General features: G+C 46.1%; 1 protein-coding gene across 1 annotated transcript; it reads left to right on the top strand.

Annotated features, from left to right (window-relative positions):
* The first annotated feature begins 2,201 nt into the window (after positions 1-2,201).
* LOC134411424 (arylacetamide deacetylase-like 4) lies at positions 2,202-15,144 on the top strand. Its single transcript, XM_063145207.1, has 4 exons — positions 2,202-2,378; positions 11,984-12,200; positions 13,987-14,050; positions 14,370-15,144. Exons 1-4 carry the CDS (start codon positions 2,202-2,204, stop codon positions 15,142-15,144), a joined length of 1,233 nt encoding a protein of 410 aa, XP_063001277.1.
* The last annotated feature ends 5,608 nt before the right edge of the window (positions 15,145-20,752 follow it).

Below are 20,752 nucleotides of genomic sequence, written 5' to 3'. Positions count from 1 at the left end.
GTTTCCAGACCCTTGATCATCATTTTTGCCCTCCTCTGAATGCGCTCCAACCTGTCTGCATTATTCTTGAAGTGTGGTGCACAGAACTGGCCACACTACTCAAGATGAGGCCAGGTCAAGACTTTTCTCTTCTCCCAGGCATTTAACAGCATATGCAGAGTTTTTTAACTGATCCCAGAATAGTTGTTTAACTGGATATTTTCTGTTTTTTATGCTTCTTGTGGTTTTAATTTTTTAATACTTGTTTTTAATGTTCAATGTTTTAATCTTTGTACACTGTCCAGATTGCTTCAGCTATGGGGCAGTATATACATGATGATAATAATAATAATAATAATAATAATAATAATAATAATAATAATAATAATAATACCTTCAGGATCACCTTCTCCCATACTGTCCGCCCCGCACACTCAGGTCCTCTGGGAAAAACTTACTTCAGTCAGCCAAAACTAGGCTGATTTTTGTTACCCAGAGGACCTTTTCTTCTGTTGCCCCCAGATTGTGGAACCACAAGAAAAGGAGAGGAACCCTACTGTGAAAATGCTGTGGAAAGGATCCAAACAACAAAGAACTGTCTGAGTGTAATGAATAAGTCAATAAAAGATTCTATGATGTAAATGTATGGGTATTCAAATGATCAGAGTATCATTAACACTTCATAAAGGTGCAGATAAGTGTAACACCACAATTAACATAGAGATAATGTACACATGCATATATCTTACTGTATGACACAAGGCCCATTCTCCCATGCCCGGCAAAGCCTGGGCATGGGGAGGGATTTGTGGGCGGAGCTAGGAGGAGACATGGCTATCCTGCGTAGGCAGGATTTCGCGCCACCAGGGCTGGGAGGGGTTATGACCTTTTTAAGCATGTGTCTTACCCCTCCCAGCCCTCTTGCTTCGGCTGCTCCCTCCCTCCCTCCCTGTAGACAGTGTGAACTACTGGTCGTCAATAGGGGGCCGAGTAGGCATTTTTTGCTCACGTTCTGATTTGGACGTGAGTTGTTTCGCCTACTCCATACTGTAAGACAGCGGGGGAGTATAACTAGGTCAATTTGGCCGCGATTTAATTTGGTCACCCAATTCATGGCAGGTAGGGAAGGGCATCCAGAGGGAATATAATGGCGAGCTTCCACGGCACTGTTACAGTGATAGGTGACTCCCGAGGGCTCTCAGTGTTGAGCCTTGTGGCCAGGCTGGGGGATAAGGACCACCTTTGAGGCCAACCTCTCTCACCCACCTTGAGCCCGAGGGGGACATGGGTTGGGGGTGACAACGGAAGGTCTCCCACCCCACGTAGGGGATGGCCAGCAGGGCGGCGATACTGTGCGCCACCCGCTGGTCATGGAAAGCTCTCCCCGTCGCTTAGTAAGGCCTGATGCAGGCCTGGCTGGATGCCCGAAGGGAACCCTTTGCAGATCTTGAATAAATGTGGCCCAGTTTAACTCCAGCACTTGTGTCGTCTCTTATTTCTTGCGTCCGTCCCACAATGATCACATACTATCAACACAAGAAATTCTCTGTGCAAAACTAAGATGATGTTCCTTGAGCATCGTTCTGAAAGGAGAAAGCCACGTTTGAATGGAAAGGGAAAGCTGGTTTTCAATTGAGGTTTGCAATGGTAATACACAGAGGTGGCACAGAGTTTTTGATGGCAGCACAACAAAGCCCAGAACTCACCACCAGAACGGAGATTCCTACTGCATCATTTATGGTAGTGATTTTACTGATGGTTTCAGGAAAGCCATGTATTTTTCAGGGGTGGTGGTGGAGGGTCGGGGTCTTTGGGGGTAACCTATGGGTGAGGTGTTCTGCACCCCTGCAACCATGGAATAACTCATTTCCAATACTACTGTTGGGTAAAGCCAACCCTCTCCTCAGAGGCATATGCCTGGTTAACAATCGCAGATCCAGGATGTGGAGATATAAATTCATTTATTTAAAGTTCCTTGTAATCTGGATTACCTACCAATGTGTCAACATCATGCAATTGCAAATGAAATAACCATGACACAATAAGTTTCTCAGCCGATGGATCAACTACTTAGGTAACTATTACACAGTTGGTAAGAAGTGAGAAAGCAAGTTATTATCTTGCTAATAACTAAAGATTCACAACAGAGGTAGGACATTAGATTTTCTGGTGTCAGAAGAGGTTACATCTATTGTACATTTCTATACTTCTTTTCAATGGATATGGAATTTGGTCAAATGCTTTGGATGCTGGTATCTTATGCAAGCATTACCATTCTCTCTTTGGTGTTTGCATGGACAATTTATTATGATATTACCAGGACACACATTCCTCCAGGAATCAAGCAACGTTTGAAACTACGACTTATTAATTTGTCAATAAATGTCGTTTTTGGACTGGTAAGTTTACAGTTTAAAAAGATTTTTCTGTGGATTAGTTTGCTGGGCATGCAGGATCTATGAAGCACTTCCTTAAGTATGGAACTGGGAGAGAGGAACTTCCTGATCAGCTGGATTCATAATTGCTTGGAATGAACATAACATTTGTCCATCCATTGGTCTGGTAGGAGTGTTTTGATTGTGAATCTCCCACCCATTAGTTGTGGAGGCATTGTGGGGGTTCTGCTATTGCAATAAGATTGCAGGCTGCACATTTACCACTGCCTTTCAAGGAAAAAGCCTTCCCTGCCTGCCTTTGAAAGACACCCAGGCAATCTCAAAAGCAGCAAACTTATTGGAAGCGACCTCAAGTCCTTTCATGGTTATTCAAGGAACTGCAGCAACATGGAAGGATTCTTTCTAAAACAACAACACACCCTACAATGCCCACTGTTACCTATACCCCCCCCCAAAAAATATCCCCACAAATAATGTGATTCAAAAGTTTGCTTCTTCTCTAACTTGTATTTCTTTGCTTATTTTTCTTGTTGTTTGGGAAATCTGAGTCCAAGTGGTTGCAGATGTTGAACCAGAAAACTCAACCCAGTCTGTGGGCATCACGCGTACTGCATTAAATGCAGTCACCATGTCCTCCAAATCTTTTTTAAAAAACCTTTACCTCTCCTCCTGAATGTCTTCAAATTGTTCTCCCAACATTTATTTCTTTTTCCCCTTCAAATTTTATTTTATTTTGAAATATTTGAAAATTAACACTCTATTTCCTCCCCTCCCCTCCTACATGCAATAGTCATTCAGTAATTATAATAAATTAAGGCAGAAAATAATAATAATAACAATAATAATAATAATAATAATAATAATAATAATAATACAACAACAACAACAACAACAACAACAATAATAATAATAATAAATTATTTCTAACCCGCTTCTCCATTCTGATCGAGGTGCGGAATAATAGCTAGTATAAAATATAAAAAAATATTAATCAAAACTCATTATACATTGTTAAAACTTCCTAAAAACATACTAAAAACATACCAAAAGTATTCTAAAAGTATCCTAAAATTTCACTGGATAGGCCTGCTGGAACAGATCAGTCTTTATTACTTTCTTAAATGCTAAAAGACTTTTAAGTTGATTAATCTCCTCTGGCAGGCCATTCCACAGTCTGGGAGCAACAGTGAAAAATGTCCTCTGGGTAATACCTGTCAGTCTAGTTTTGCCTGGCTGAAGGAAATTCTTTCCAGAAGACCTGAGTGTGCAGGGCAGATTGTACAGGAGAAGGCGACCCTGCAGGTAGCCTGGACCCAAACTATTTAGGGCTTTAAAGGTGATAACCAATAGGGCTGTGCACGGACCCCCTGATCCGCTTCGTGGCCCAATCCGGAAAATCCGGATTGGGCCCGATCCTCTTCACACCACTCTGCCCATCCCCTGCTCCACTCTGCAGAGTGAGACGGCGGCAGCAGCGGCACCAGGTATGGATGGCGGCAGCGGCGGCAGCAGCAGCACCAGGTAAGCCACATGGTTGTGGTTTAACATGGTTGATGGTATCAAAAGCCGCTGAAAGGTCCAAAATTACCAGCAGGGACACACTCCCCCTGCCAATACTCATGTGGAGATCATCCACTAAGGCGACCATAGCTGTCTCTCCATATCCCGCCCTAAACCCAGTTTGAAATGGGTCTGGAAAATCTGCATCATCCGAGACTGCTTGGAGTTGGAAGGCAACTGCCCTCTCAATCACCTTGCCCAAAAATGGAAGATTTGATACTGGTCTATAATTATTAAGGTCCAGGGGGCTCAGGGAGGGCTTTCTTTTACAAGCGGCTGTACCACTGCTTCTTTTAAACATGATGGAAATCTCCCCTCCCTGAGAGATGCATTAATAATATTTTGTAGTTGTAGTCTAACTGCATCTCCTCCCTGGGTGACCAGCCAAGAAGGACAGGGATCAAAAGGACAAGTTGTGCTCTTTACTCATCCAAGCAGCTTGTGCAAAAACTCAGTACTCACCAACTGAAACTGATCCAGTGTAATCCTACTCACGGAGTTGCTGGACACCTCATCTTCAGCTTCTGCTATAAAGACGGCATCTAAGTTGGCTCTTATCTGAGAGATTTTATCTGTGACATGATTGTTAAAGGCATCACAGCGAACTACCGAAGGCTCTAAAATTGGGTTCAGGGGGGAAGGTGTCTGAGTTTGACCTCTCACCACCTTGAACAGTTCTGCTGGACGCGAATTCACAGACGTAATGCATGCAGAGAAGAAAGCTTTCTTCGCTGCACGTATTGCCACCCCATAGGAACGAAGATGTTCTCTATGTCGCGTCTTGTCAGATATGAGTCAAGTTTTCTGCCATCAGCGCTCCAGTCGTCGACCTTCCTGCTTCAACTTCGTGAGATCTTCTGTGTACCAAGGTGCCTGATTGGATGCAGGTCGGACAGGACGTTTGGGGGCAATCATGTTGATAGCCCTAGTTAGGTCTTGATTCCATCTATTGACCAGGGCTTCAACAGGATCATCAACAACTGAGAACAGCATCAAAGGTATGACCTGCTGAATGTGTGGGTCCAGAGACCAATTGGGATAGGCCCATGTTTGTCATGGATGCCATGAACTCATGAGCTGCACCTGACAAACCAGTCCCGAATGGGATGTTGAAGTCGCCCAGGACCAAAAGCCTGGGCGACTCCAACAACAACTCCAACAACAGTTTCGTGAGCTCAGCCAGGGAGTCTGATAGGCAGTTGGCTGGCCAGTACACTAACAGAATCCCCAGTCTATCCCTGGTCTTCAGACACAGGTAAACACACTCAATGTGATTCAATTTTCTGACAGGACGTCTGGTCAGGTTAAGATTGTCTTTGTAGACCACAGCTACTCTGCCCCCTGCCCACTTTTCCTCACCTACTTACTTAACAAAAATACAAGAATACATAATTAACAGACAATTAACAGTTAATTAGCTCAAATTGACAACTGGTTATAAATTGGTGGATCCGATAAATTGGCTAATCCAACATAACCTTACTTACACTAAGGTGAAGCTGTATAGCCAACTAGACGGTAGTTACATACATACTCCATTCAACCAATCAATCATACACATCCAACTAGCACAGTCACACACACTATACGGACTGCATCTCTCACATAGAATCTCACATACATTCCTCCCCTCTGTCTCTCACCCACAGGGTAACCCACTTCAGACCACCACAGGCTCTCACCCTGAGCAGAAGAAGCAGGCCTAACACACAAACAAATAGGGAGGAGAGGAGCAATAGGAGAAAACAAAAATGGGATGCGCCCTGGCCCTCGTGGCATTCCAAAGCGGCAAAACAAAGGGGCGCACCCCTTTTGGGGACACCCCTGCCAGGGCAGCCCGCCGGTGGCGGCCCGCCACCCCGGAGCGACGCCACAGATATTTGTCTCTGGGCCTGAGATGATCCAATGCCCAAGAGATCCCAAAGTGAGCTGGGTCTTCCAGCAGGTGTCTTGATTCAGTGCACTTGGTGAGAGTTCTGCTAGATGGAACATGCAGACCCTTCCTATCTCTATTCCAAACCTCTCTCTCATATACTCTCATCTCATCTCCTATCATCTCTCCTCAGCAGCAGCATATATATCACACAGTCCTCCGACTTCTCCCCTTCTCACAGCCAATCCAGACGCCCCACACAAACTTCCAATCAGCACTCTCCTTCCATCCAGAACTCACTCACCCCTCTATGGCTACACCCAGTGAGTACTTCCTTTAAACTCTTCAAACCTCAATAAACTTTCATATTACACCTAACAACATAGCCACATGCAGTAAAACATCACATCCCAACTCTGGTGTTCTCACCAACTGCTGTTCAAGTATCTTCTCCATTTCACAAAAGACTTCAGTCCAAAACTTTGCCACTTTTACACAGGACCTCCACAACCCCTCCAGCACAATCTTGTCAATTCCTGGTGAATGTGTACTAAATGAACAAGGGTCATGTAACATTTTTGAAGAACCTTCAAAGCTTGTTCCCTCATATTAACAGATACTGATTTAAATGGGATTTTTTTCCAGCATTGAGTTCCATAATGCATCCTCTATTTCTGTTTCCCAGTCCAGTTCCCATATCCATTTTAAACTATTGGTTGAACCCGTGTCTAAATCAATTAGCATTCTAATAGATGCATCGTTTCCTGCCAGATGTGTGGGAAGTGGTGACCAGGCTGAGGGATGGCCTAGTACCATGGGTGGAGCCCCTATCTAAGGAGAGGGCATATATGTTGGTCACCATGTGTGACCCTCAGCTGGAGGATGGACTTTGTGAGAACTCCACAAGGGGGTGGCTGGAAATCTTGGTGGGGCATGTTTGGGAAGCATGGGAAGAGGCATGGGCAGACAGCAGCAGAGAAGAAGGCCACCTCTTCATGCAGCAGCAGCCCTCCCAGCAGGAGCACAGGCCAGGGTTTTGGGGCAAAGGCAGTGCAGGCAGTGGTTGGGGGAAGGAGAGGCACCCAACACGACCACCAGGATGACACTGCAACATCTGTGCAGCGTTACCTGGCGGAGCCCATGGAGGACTGCTCCATCTATCCCATGGCCTATCAATCATCTCAAAGCCAGGCTTGGCTGGACCTGGCTCGGGTGGCAAGCAATCGATTCAGCTGCCCAAGTGAGAGGGTGTTCTTTATGGTGGGTGACATGGTGACACCCCACCGCTCCTGCTTGGATGCTGAGTTGGTGGAGCAGCTGGTCTTTCTTAACATCAACTTGCCCCTACTGGGGTACCCCACCCTCATGTCCTCAGGTGAGTGACAGAAACACTCACCCTTCCCCCCTCCTCCTGATTTTGGAGTGCTTTTCCCTTTTATTTGAGTTAGGCGGGCTCTTTTTATAGATGCTGATGATGATGATGATGTTGGATTCAGTGCAGTAAGTCAACCCTGAAGGAACCCAAAGGGGATGTGTCTCCTAACATATTCTTTGTGTGTCTCTGTGGGCAGGTCTGGTGCCAGACTACTTTGCGCCCTAGGCAAGGCAAGCTACTTGCACAGTCTGTGATCCAAATTGAATTAAGTTTAATAAACTGGTTATGAACTAGCAATGAACTATTATATTTTCCATTTATTTATTTATTTATTTATTTATTTATTTATTCAGCTAATTTGTATAAAACTGTGACCCTTAAAGGTCAGTACTGCGCCCCTCTGAGGTCTGCGCCCTAGGCGGCTGCCCAGTTAGCCTAATGGTAGCGCCGGCCCTGTCTGTGGATCTTCTACTCAGAGGAAATCATCATGATCATGATCATCATCATCAATCATCAACATTATGGTGGTTTAGCCATGCTTGCAGTGCCCAAAATGAGTAAGAATCATAGAATCATAGAATCATAGAATAGCAGAGTTGGAAGGGGCCTACAAGGCCATCGAGTCCAACCCCCTGCTCAATGCAGGAATCCACCCTAAAGCATCCCTGACAGAGGGTTGTCCAGCTGCCTCTTGAATGCCTCTAGTGTGGGAGAGCCCACAACCTCCCTAGGTAGCTGATTCCATTGTCGCACTGCTCTAACAGTCAGGAAGTTTTTCCTGATGTCCAGCCGGAATCTGGCTTCCTTTAACTTGAGCCCGTTATTCCGTGTCCTGCACTCTGGGAGGATCGAGAAGAGATCCTGGCCCTCCTCTGTGTGACAACCTTTTAAGTATTTGAAGAGTGCTATCATGTCTCCCCTCAATCTTCTCTTCTCCAGGCTAAACATGCCCAGTTCTTTCAGTCTCTCTTCATAGGGCTTTGTTTCTAGACCTCTGATCATCCTGGTTGCCCTCTTCTGAACACGCTCCAGCTTGTCTGCGTCCTTCTTGAATTGTGGAGCCCAGAACTGGACGCAATACTCTAGATGAGGCCTAACCAGGGCCGAATAGAGAGGAACCAGTACCTCACGTGATTTGGAAGCTATACTTCTATTAATGCAGCCCAAAATAGCATTTGCCTTTCTTGCAGCCGTATCGCACTGTTGGCTCATATTCAGCTTGTGATCTACAACAATTCCAAGATCTTTCTCGAAATTGTTGGAGAGGATGCTGTAGCATATTGGTTTGAGTCAGGAACACTTATTGATGATGATGATGATGATGATGATGATGATGATGATGATGAAGATTTGGCTGTGCTTACAGAGCAGTAAGACAACTCTGAAGGAACCAAAAAGGATCCTCCTTCAAGCCTCCCAGCCCTAGCTTCTTTGAATAAGGGGATGCTGAAGCATCTCACACTGTCTATGTCTTGCACCAATGTCTCGCACCTGGCAGGGCAGGGTTGAGTTTCTGGCTTTGACTCAATACAGCCCTTGGATCACTTATGTCTGTGGTAGGATTGCTTCCTCCTACTGCCGTGATCCCGTCATGGCCAGGCATTACCATGGCTCCATCCAAAGGGCTGTCTGGATACGCCCAGCCCACCTCCCAAGGCCAGTTTGCTTTGACTCAATCACCAGTGAGTTTAGACTGAGACACATTGGTCCCAGTTAATGTGCATTGCAGGCAGCCTAAGACAGGGTTTAACATTCCCCTTCTCTTCTCTTAAAGGGAAGAGCCTCAGGATATGTGTCAGATTCAGAACAGAAAAAAGAAAACTGAAGTAGGGGAGTTTTGCACTTCAAAAACACAAAGAGATTAGGGGTAGTTTGCTCATAATTAGGGGTGTGCACGGACCCCCCCCCCCGATCTACTTCTCTTCCAGATCCGCAACTTCTAGATCGGGTCCACTCCGCTCCGATCAGATCCGCCTATAGTTCGCTCCAGTTCACTGCGAAGCTCTGGATCCAGATCGGAGCTCCACTTCCCCCCCCTTAGGCTAGCATTGAAATACAAAAAAGCCTACAACTTTTTTTTTGGTTAATGTTAGAAACCTCAAACTTGGCACCATGATAGCTTATACATGTATACACATGCATGCCAAGCCTCAAGCTAATCCAAGCCTCCCCTGATTGTTGGGGAATTTTTGAAAATGAGACACCCCATTTTCAGACATGGGCTTTTCTCTGACATTTTGACAGATAAAAACTTGGAAGCAGGCACATCCACATTCATGGCAAGTTTCAAGCAAATTCCATCATCCCCTGATTTTGGGGGGGCTTTAACCTCTAACGCATCACCCCTAGCCCCAATTCACACCTCTTTCTATATCTGCATCAATTTTCACATTAGAAACCTCAAATTAGGCACCATGACACCTCATGCACGTATACACACGCATGCCATGACTCAATCCAATCCAACCCTCCCCTGACTTTGGGGGAATTTTTGAAAATCGGACACCCCAGTATCTCAGGGATTTAAAGTAGGGGTGTGCACGGACCCCCCGATCTGCTTTTCTTCCAGATCTGCAACTTCTGGATTGGGTCCGCTCCACCCCACTATGATCTGCCTATAGTCCGTTCCGCTTCGCTGCGAAGCTCCGGATCCGGATCGGAGCTCCGCTTCCCCCCCCCCATAGGCTTGCATTGAAATCCAAAAAACCATACAACTTTTTTCTGTTAAAGTTAGAAACCTCAAGTTTGGCACCATGACACCTCATGGAAGTATACACATGCATGCCAAGATTCAAGCAAATCCAAGCATCCCGATTTTTGGGGATTTTTTGAAAACCGGACACCCCATTTTCAGACATGGGATTTACTCTGACATTTTGATAGATAAAAACTTGGAAGCAAGCACCCTCACAGCTGCCATTTAGATCCACATTTATGGAAAGTTTCAAGCAAATCCAATCATCCCCTGATTTTTGGCGGGGCTTTAACCTCTAATGCATCACCCATAACCCCGATTCACACCCCTTTCGATATCTCTGTCAATTTTAACGTTAGAAACCTCAAGCTCAGCACCATGATAGATTATCCATGTATACACATGCATGCCAAGACTCAAGCCAATCCAAGCCTCCCCTGATTTTTGGGGAATTTATGAAAATCAGACACCCCAGTATCTAAGGGATTTAAAGCTGCAGACAGCTCATTGGGGCCATTTCAAAGGAAATCCCAACATGCCATGAATTGGGGAATAGATAAACCTATGTGAATCTTCTTCCACACTTGAAAAATTGATTTGGAACTTCAAAAAGTCTAAGTGAGCGCAGGAAGGACTTATCCCCTGAGTCAAAGCAAGACACACACACCCCATCCCTGCGAGGCGGGCAGGGGAAGAGGGAGGGAAGGCAGGCAGGCAGCAGACATTTCTGGGGGCTCAAGGAAGTGTGGCAAGGATGGTTTCTTTCTAAACCAGCAGTAAGTCATGCATTGCAAACCATCCCTGCGAGGCGGTCACAGAGGAGGAGGACAGGCGGGCAGAGGGCCAGGCAGAGATATGCCATAGATCTAGTATGGGGGAGTCAGTCCCGGCAGATGCCCCACCACAGCAGCACCCCGGGGGGAAGGCACGCAGGAAGGCAGGAAGGGGTGTCAATCCCAGCAGATCCAGCTACCTCACAAGGACGGCTCCCAGGCAGGCGGGCATGGGCAGGCAGGCAGGCAGGCCGGAAGGCAGGCGGGCGGGCGGGCAGGCAGGCAAGCAGGCGGGCAGGCATGGGATGGTGGGCACAAAGGAGCTAGTACCTTGCACAAGTATGCCATAGATGATATGGAAAAACCAATCCTCAGCCAGAACCTTCCAAAGGGCAACCAGTGGACTGCTGGAGTTTTCCTCCTGTTCCCAGTGGCTGGGACGGGTCTCTGCGCAACCATGGCTTGCAGACAGAGCCTGTGCCCAAAATACCCCTGGCCTGTGCTCCTGCTGGGAGGGATACAGGTGACGCAGCCCACTGCCAAAGCACAGGTGAAGGCAATGGGTTGCATGAATTGAAGTGACAGGTTGCTTCTCAAACCCATGATACTGGTTCATATGCACTTCATCTACTCTCAAGTGAGTGTTCCAAAGGGCGACCGGTGCACTGCTGGAGTTTACCTCCCACACATAGGCGAAGTGAATGAATTAAAGTGTCAGGTTGCTTCTCAAAGCCATGGCACTGGTTCATATGCACAGCAGCTTCTCTTAAGAGAGCTGTCCCAAGGGCGACCAGTGCACTGCTGGAGTTTAGCTTCTTCTCACAGGGGAAGTCAATGAGTTGAAGTGACAGGTTGCTTCTCAAAATCATGACGCTGGTTCATACACAGTTCAGCTTATTTCTAGGGAGGTCTCCAAAGGGCGACCGGTGTTGAAGTGACAGGTTGCTTCTCAAAATCATGACACTGGTTCATACACACTTCAGCTTATTTCTAGGGAGGTCTCCAAAGGGCAACCGGTGTTGAAGTGACAGGTTGCTTCTCAAAATCATGAAACTGGTACACCTGCACTTCATCTGCTCTCAAGAGAGCACTCCAAAGGGCTTGTCTGCACATCGGCTACGCCATTAGCATAGGTGGAAAGATATCTGATACTGGCATGGCCGGTCTGTGCACTTTATGGAGGCCATTATAATAAAAAATAAAATATCCCCCCCCTCGGAACTGGACACTTGGTCACACTAAGTGCAACACTGTCTAAGGCTGCCACTGTCAAGATGTAGATACTTAATGCACCGAATTCTGATTTATTTCCTTATCTCCTGTTTTAAACAGGCACAGTTTCTGGAGAAGCTTGGCATTTGCCCTAAACATAAAGCTATCAGGTTTGTTATGGATTTAGTACTACCAGTGATATCCTCAAAGACGATCATCAAGGATCTGGTGTTTGATGAGGTGCCAGTGAGGGTGTATTGGCCCAGAACACCAACTACCGATAAGAGACGAGCAATGATCTACTTTTATGGAGGAGTTGGCGTGTTTGGAAGCTTAAGTAAGTTTGGTCTGGTTAACAGAAGATGGAGTTAAAAGAGACATCCTGTTGTACTGTTTCAGTGATCTCTTGAAAATTCCAGCTTCATTGCTAATGAATAATCTTTTAACTTCGGATGTCAGAAGAACCTGGTTTGGGGATGGAACTCAGCAAATTTTCACAAGCTCGACTCCTGAGATGCCAGTTCATGAATCCCAGAGTGGGCATGACTTGGCGTGCGCTGATTGGGGCAAGCTCGTAGTTTCCTGCTTTTTGTGTGTGTGCAAATCCCAATTTGTGCAAATTTGCAATGGGGAATATTTACGGAAATTGTGATTAATGCAAAATCACAGCCATAAACATTGCAATTTGCACAAAGTGGACCTTTACCTCTACATGTTTACAAAAACTGTGCTATTTCTGGCTGCGATTTTGCGCAAATCGCAATTTCTCTAAGTATTCCTAGCCATGAAGTTGCGCTAATCACAGTTTGCTAATAACAGCAAAAGCAGTGAGCTCTTGGAGTTTTGCGGCTTCTGCTTTTTGTGCTTTTTATACTGTATTTTGTATCGTGTTTTTAACCTGTTGGTTGTTTTATATTATGGTTTTAATTCTTGTGAACCGCCCAGAGAGCTTCAGCTATTGGGCAGTATAAAAATGCAATAAATAAATAAATAAATAAATGGAATTTCCAGTGAAATTAAATGTGATTTTTAATAGGGCTGTGCACGGACCCCACGAACCACTACGTGGCCCGATCTGGAACTTCTGGATTAGGCCCGAACCACTTTGGGTCGATCCGCCCATCCCCCGCTCTGCTCCACAGAGTGAGATCCGGAGAGGCGGATTGAAATTTTGGCCCCTTTCCCCACTTACTTGCCTCTGTGGTGGACAGCAGAGGCAGGTAAGTGGGTAAGGGGGGGCAAACTGGGGGGCAAAAAGGCCCCTCCCCCTGCCCCCTTACCGTGTCCATCTCAGTCTTTTATGGGCTTCAATTGAGGCCTGCAATGAACACAGGAAAGCCCCCCTCACCCCTGACCGTTTCCTGGCTCTACAGCTGTCGCCATGCAGATTGAGGTGGCGGCAGCGGAGCCAGGTAAGCGAAAATCCTCCCACCCCCTTAACTGGCTCCCTCATGGTCTGTCGCAGGCTTCAACTGAGGGCCAGGCCTCAAAGCGGAAGCAGGCCTGCTTCCGCTTTGAAGCCTGGCCCTCAGTTGAAGCCCGCGATGGAGTCTGGTAAGCCCCCTCCACCCTGCCCCCTTACCTGGCTCCGTTGCTGTTGACGCATGGACAGCGGCAGTGGTGGCGGAGCCAGGTAAGCCAAACTCCCCCTGCCCCCTTACCTGTGTCCATCACGGGCTTCAGTTGAGGCCCCAGTTTCAAGCCGGAAGAGAAGTCTGCAGCCTCTTCTGGCTTGAAGCCGGGACCACAATTGAAGCCCATGACGGACACAGATAAGCCCTCCTCCCCACTGCCCCCTTACCTGGCTCCATCACCATCACCACATGGAATGCAGTGGCAGCGGTGGTGCCAGGTGAGTCCCCTTCCCCCCACTTACCTGTGTCTAGAGCTCCAGATGGAGGCAAACCACTTTACCTCGATCCACAGCCCCCCAACCCGACTCATCTCCGCCTTTGTCGGATGTGAATCAGGCCGCTCCGCTATCACTTCTACGAACGAAAGCGAAGCAGAGCACAGCCCTAATTTTTAATATGGTATGTAATCTGGATATATATATATATATATATATATATATATATATATATGAACTCCCTTCAAATATATTTCTTGTATTTCTTTTCCAGGAAGTTATGGAAGGTTGTGCAACTACATTGCCAGAAGGAGTGGTTCTGTGGTTGTGTGTGTTAGGTAAGTGGTCCCCTTCATCTGTATCCAAGAAATAGTGATGAGTATCCTGAGTCGTGACCCCTGGTAGATGTGCCGTCTCCTCCAGTAATGCCTGGCCAGTATGGCCTCCTTAGCCAGCACTCAGTGAATTTCAATCTATTGTGAGTGTCCTTCAAAAAAACAACAACAACAACAACACATGATTAAATTCCAGATATTGTGTTGAAATGGAGTTACACAGCACCTGGTACAGAAGCATAATAATGAAGTGATATATAAATTCGCTATAGCCTCAGAAACTGCAACGCTAAATGCCGACAATATCTTGCCTTTGTTTTAGATTTCGGTGTGCTCCGGAGCATCCATTCCCAGTGCCAGTTCTGGACTGTCTCACTGCTACTATACACCTGTTGAAGAACGCTGAGCGATATGGAGTGGACCCCAACCGCATCATCGTTGGTGGGGACAGTAGCGGAGGCACCTTTGCTGCTGCAGTTTGTCAAGAACTGGTGACAAGGAAGGATCTCCCAAGGGTCCGAGCCCAGGTCCTTATCTACCCATTCCTTCAAGCAGTGGACTTCAATTTGCCTTCTTATCAGCAAAACCATTCAGTTCCCTTCTCATTCAGGAAACGATTCATCAGATTAGGCTTGTTGTATCTCACTGGGAGAAATATCAAAGTGGATGAAATTATGTTAAGTGCCCATGTTCCGGAGGAGTTGAGGGTGAAGTACAGAAAGTGGGTTAGTGCAGATATCATTCCAGAAGAATTTAAGGTCAGGGGTTATGTGCCACCAGTGCTTGCTCCATTTTCAAAAGAACTTTATGAAATAGGGAAGCAAGCCTTTGAGCCCATGTTTTCCCCACTTTTAGCAGAAGATACTGTCATCTGCCAGCTCCCTGATACATTCATTTTAACTTGTGAATATGATATTTTCAGGGATGATGGACTGTTGTATAAGAAACGCCTGGAGGACAATGGTGTGCCAGTGACATGGCATCATGTGAAGGATGGGTTCCATGGAATAAGCATGTTTGTTGATTTTGGACCCTTTAAATTTCCAAGCTCACGGAGCAGTTGTAAACGTATAGTACATTTTTTAGAGCATTTATAGAAATCATTCATCTACTGCAGTGCTACACTACCCCTTCATTTGAGGAACAACCCTCCTTTTAGGGATCCCCTGATCTGTCCATCTCACCATGATTGCCACATATTCACAGTGATGACCATTTCATTCATTTTCGACACACACTTGTGATTTCTGAAAACATAAATCCAAATGAAAATCCATAAACGTTTTCCTGCATTTTTGTCCTTGTTTTTTTTAAGTACAGCTTTTCTAGATATTTCCCATTGCTGAAATACTGTGCCAACTTTCTTCAAATACACACATTCTATCCATACTTTTAGTTAATATATACTTTTGTTCTGCACTTGACTGTACTACAGGCTAGATAGCATTCAGTGCCCAACCCACGTTTGCAATATAGCAAACCTTGGGCCAGATGGACATCTGTTTAAAAAACAAAAGGGGAAAATCAGTTCGATCCCCTTCCTCAGACATGAAAAATGATTTGTACAAAATGTGGATCTCACGACAGAAAAATGTACAAAATCCTGCTGCTGAAAAAAAAACAAAAAAACAATGGAATTCCACAGACGAGCCCAACTCAGTTCCGGTCGAGATATGCCTGGCAGCAGAAAGCAGAACGGAGTTCAGGGGACTGAGCCAAGCAATTTCTTCCACATCTCCAGTCCTTAGCGAACTAAATTTCTCACCCATCTCATTCCATAACCTGAAAAGTTAGCAGTTCAGGAATACATTCCTTTGCATTCCTGTATAAATTGTGTCTATGTTGATAGGAATCTACACCAAGCAGGATATGGAACGTGTCACTGACCCAAACAGTTGTCAATATCAGTATAAGCTGTTATTAAGCAGTAGTGTAGATCCTGCCTCAGCTTTGAAGATTTTTTTGAAAGAGAGAGAGAGCTTATTTATTTATTTATTTATTTTATTTACAATATTTATATACTGCTCCCCATTCAAAATTTTGGAGTGGCATACAAGAGAAAATAAAAATAAAAACAGAACAAAACTTTAAAATAGATTTTAAAAAGAAGCAAAATGCACAGTGAACCGTGGCTGGTCATTAAGGAAAGGCTTCCTGGAATAATGACGTTTTCAGGAGGCACCGAAAGGAGTACAAACTTGGCGCCTGCCTGACCTCCAGAGGCAGGGAATTCCATAGGAGGGGGCCACCACATTGAAGGCTCTTCCCCTGGTGGACTCCAATCGGTGGATGGGTCTATGTGTAACCACGAGGAGCATGCCCTCAGTTGACCTCAGTAACCGAGCAGGTTGGTAGTGGAGAAGGCGCTCTCTCAGGTATCCTGGTCCCAAGTCATTTAGGGCTTTGTACACAAGTGCAAGAACCTTCAACCTGGCCCGGTAGCGAAAAGTCAGCCAATGCAGTTCCCTCAGCAGAGGAGTTACATGCTGGAAAGGGGCAATTCCAGACAACAGCCGAGCTGCAGCATTCTGCACTAGCTCCTGCTTCTGGAGCAGCTTTAAGGGCAGCCCCACATAGAGCGCATTGCAGTAATCCAATCTGGAGGTTACCAATGCCTGTACCACCATGGCCAAGCAATCCCTATCCAAAAGAGGCCACAGTTGGTGAACCAAACAAAGCTGGTAAAAGGCACTTTGAGCCGCCATGGTTAAGAGTACCCCAAACTACGAACCTGATCTTTCAGAGGGGGTGCAACGCCATCCAGAACAGGCAAAGAGCCTATCTCCCAGATCTGGGAACCACTCACCCACAGGGCTTCTGCCTTGCCAGGATTCAGTTTCATTTTACTGGCCCTGCTCCAGCCCATCACTGAGTCTAGGCACTGGTCCAGGACCTGCACAGCCGCACCTGATTTAGTTGTCACAGGGAGATAGATCTGTATGGCATCCACATATTGATGGCATTTAGCTCCAAATCCCCTAATGACCGCTCTCAAGGGCTTCGTATAGATGTTAAATAACATTGGGGACAAGAAGGTGTTCTGAAGCACCCCACAGCTCCATTGCCAAGAGGCCCAGGAGTGGTCACCCAATGCTACTCTCTGAAAACCACCCTGTAGGTAGGATGGGAACCACTGTAGCACAGTGCCTCCAACACCCATCCCACGGAGTCAATCCAGGAGGATACCATGGTGTCAAAAGCCGATAAGCGATCGAGCAGGATTAACAGGGTTGCATTCCCCCGTCCCTCTCTCGATAAAGGTCATCCATCAGGGCGACCAAGGCTGATTCAGTCCCATAACCAGATTGGAACCCAGACTGGAATGGGTCCAGATAATTAGTACACTCCAAGAGTGCCTGCAGTTGCTCCGCCACAACCCTCTCAAGTACCTTCCCTAAAAAAAGGCGTGTTTGCAACTGGGCGGTAATTGTCTAATCCCATCGGGTCCAGGGTGGGCTTCTTCAGGAGTGGTCGCACTACTTCCTCCTTAAGGACAGCAGGGACCATTCCTTCCCGGAGGGAAGCATTTATCACCTCTTGGACCCACCCAGTCAAACGCCCTTGGCTTGCTTTTATAAGCCAGGGGTTCAGGGATCGAGAGGGCAAGTGGTTGGTCACATTGCTGCAAGGACCTTGTCCACATGATCAGGACGCAATAACTGGAATCGATCACACAAATTGGGCAGATGGTGGCATCGGACACCTCAACTGGAGCTGCACTAACAACAGTGTCAACCTTGCTGCGGAGAGAAGGAATTTAGGAATGTAAGATGAATTTTGATGTGCTCCTAGTACATTTCTCATCCTTTGTCATGGAATGTTTTCCTCTCCAAAATCTGTGGCCCCTTCTCCAAAGTCTCTGTCCACTCTGAGTGTAACAATATGATGCAGATCAAGATTGCATGCAACAACAACAATAAACATACTTATATAAACTATGTGTGGGCCTGGGCCCCCCTCCCCCACACTTACCTGGCTCCGTCATGTCCGGGCGGCTGCTTCAACTGCGGCAGCTTCAACTGGGGGCTTACCTGACTCCATCGCGGTCTGGCCAGTGGCTTCAACTAAGGCCCAGGCCTCAAGCTGGAAGCAGGAGGCCTGGGCCTCAGTTGAAGCCACCGCCTGGACTGCGACGGAGTCAGGTAAGCCCCCTCCCCCCCTTACTTAGCCCTGCTGCCATCGCCACACAGACTGCGGTGGCGCCAGGTAAGGCCCCCTCCCTCGTTCCCCATTTACCTGGCTCTGCTGCCAGGTAAATGGCATTTTCTTAGAATGTGATTTGGTGTTCCCAAGTGTGTTTCTGGAGCTGCTCTCAAACTAGAAGTTGGTCTGAATTCTGTTAATTGCCTGGCCTGGATTCATGTTATCCATTTTTGGCTTCGCTGTAAGTTGGCACCTCCATCTAATTCTCTAGTATCTAAGATTATGCTAGACCACTTTGAATCCCCTTGGTCAAAGGCCATGACTAGCAAAATCAAGTCAGTAGGCCTTTCCCCCCAAATGCTACTATCAAGGGATTTAGCTAGTGCCAAATCAGTAGTGAAACAGAGGCTGCTTGAAATAGATATGCAAGTCCTTCAGAGTGCTGCACAGGGCCCATGTTCCCCCCTGTCCCTAGGACTACCTGCCTCCTTTTGTAAAGATGGGATGCCTTATCTAAGCTGGTTGACTATTCCCAAATACAGGAGAGCATTTTCATTAGCCAGACTTAATGTCCTTCCCTCCAAACTTTTGGACGGCAGATTTAATAAAATTCCAGTGCTCCACAGATGCTGCCCCTGCAACAATAGTGAAGTGGAAACTGTATCTTATGTTTTACTGTTTTGTAGATTTTATCGAGGGGCTAGAAATGACCTTCTAAAACCCTATTTTACAATTTTATCCTGGTCACCCAACTGAATTCTTAACATCTCTCTTACTTTGTAATATAGACAAATCAATCACTGAGCAAGTGGCCAAGTTTTTGAACCTGGCCATTTCTTTCAGATCTTCTATGATCGCCTGACTTTTAATAGTTAATAGTTAAAGGTATGTTCAGTTTGCTTGTATGTAAAATTTCTATTTGCTGGAATGGTCTATTGACCGCAATAAACTGTTGTTGTTGTGTTGTGAACAATAAACATACTTATATAAACTATATGTGGGCCTGGGCCCCCCTGCCCCACACTTACCTGGCTCTGTCATGGTCCGGGTGGCAGCTTCAACTGATGCAGCTTCAACTGGGGCTTACCTGACTCCATCGCGGTCCAGGCGGTGGCTTATATTGAGGCCAAGGCCTCAAGCTGGAAGTAGGCCTCAGCCTGCTTCTACGTTGAGGCCTGGGCCTCAGTTGAAGCTACCGCCTGGACCGCGACGGAGTCGGGTAAGCCCCCCTCCGCCCTTACCTAGCCCTGCTGTTATCGTCGCACAGACTCCGGTGGCGCCAGGTAAGCTCCCCTCCCACAATTACCTGGGTCCGGAGCTTCGGAACGGTCCATATCACTTCGGACCATTCCGAACCACTCCGGGTCTCCCCTGATCCACTGCGGAACCAGCTTTGGAAGTCCGGATCGGCCCACTCCTCTACACATTTGGAGATCCAAAATGAAGCGGAGCACAACCCTCATTATTATAACGATATCTTTAGTATTGGAACACTCTTTAAAGTTTGCGATGTACAGAAGCTTTTAAATTATTTACCTGCTTCTTGGAAGTTAAAGCATGGTCAGTGTAAACGGATTTTCCACTCGCTTTTGACCACCAAAACACAAATACTAAAACACTGCAATAAAATATGCTCACATCCCATAATGAAATGGATCGAGGACCTAACAACGCTACCCACATTAGAAAGGGTGGTATATAGGTGCCACTCACCACTGGATGCATATATGGATATTTGGCCTGCTGTATGGAAGTTTATGTCAATTTCACTTTTTCCATAAGTCTGTATGTAATTAAAATTGATAATTTACATGCATGTAGTTATTATGCGTATAAGCATACACACATACGTTTGCGTGTGTTTTATGTTTATTTTTTATGATCTGTTTTGTTACGTGGAAATTTACAATAAAAATAATTAAGAAGCAATGCCTGGCTTGATAGGGAATAAGCATTTATGTAAAAACACACAGACTTCCCAGGGCCAAGGAATCATGAGAGGTACACTGAGATATTCAACTCCAACACTCATAGAATCAGAGAATCAGAGAATAGTAAGAGTTGGAAGGGGGCTATAAAGGCATGGAGTCCAAACCCCCCCCCCAGGGCCAGGAAGACCCCAGCATCCATAGAGACACCTCACCAGTCTTGTCACCTGAGGTTGGGAGAAAGTTAGGTGCTGCTGCTGTGTTTGGAGATAGATTTAGGATTTAGCTTGGCATGTGTGTGTGTTTGTTTGCTTCTTTCTGACTTTTTGCTTAGTTTGCTCTGTGTTTCTCCCTTACTTTGATTTAATATAAACTTTATTTTTAAATTTTGGAGTGGTTGGTTGGTTGGTTGGTTGGTTGTTCCCCCCGCCCTTCCCTCTCTTAAAGCCTGACTGTGTTTCATCTTCCTTCTTCCTTCTATATACAAAAAAATACAAAAAAATACAAAAAAAATTATTCTCTATTTCTTCTCTCTGTTACTTGGACTGTGTGTGTGACTGTGTTATTGTGTGAGTGTGCTGTGTGCACTGTTTGTGAAGTGCAACAGCCACAGATTGAGCATTTCAAATCCTTG

This window comes from Elgaria multicarinata, chromosome 20, assembly GCF_023053635.1.
Source record: "Elgaria multicarinata webbii isolate HBS135686 ecotype San Diego chromosome 20, rElgMul1.1.pri, whole genome shotgun sequence".
Taxonomy (NCBI): domain Eukaryota; kingdom Metazoa; phylum Chordata; class Lepidosauria; order Squamata; family Anguidae; genus Elgaria; species Elgaria multicarinata.
Note: the sequence above shows the minus strand (reverse complement) of the source record. Positions and strands in the feature narration are given on the sequence as shown.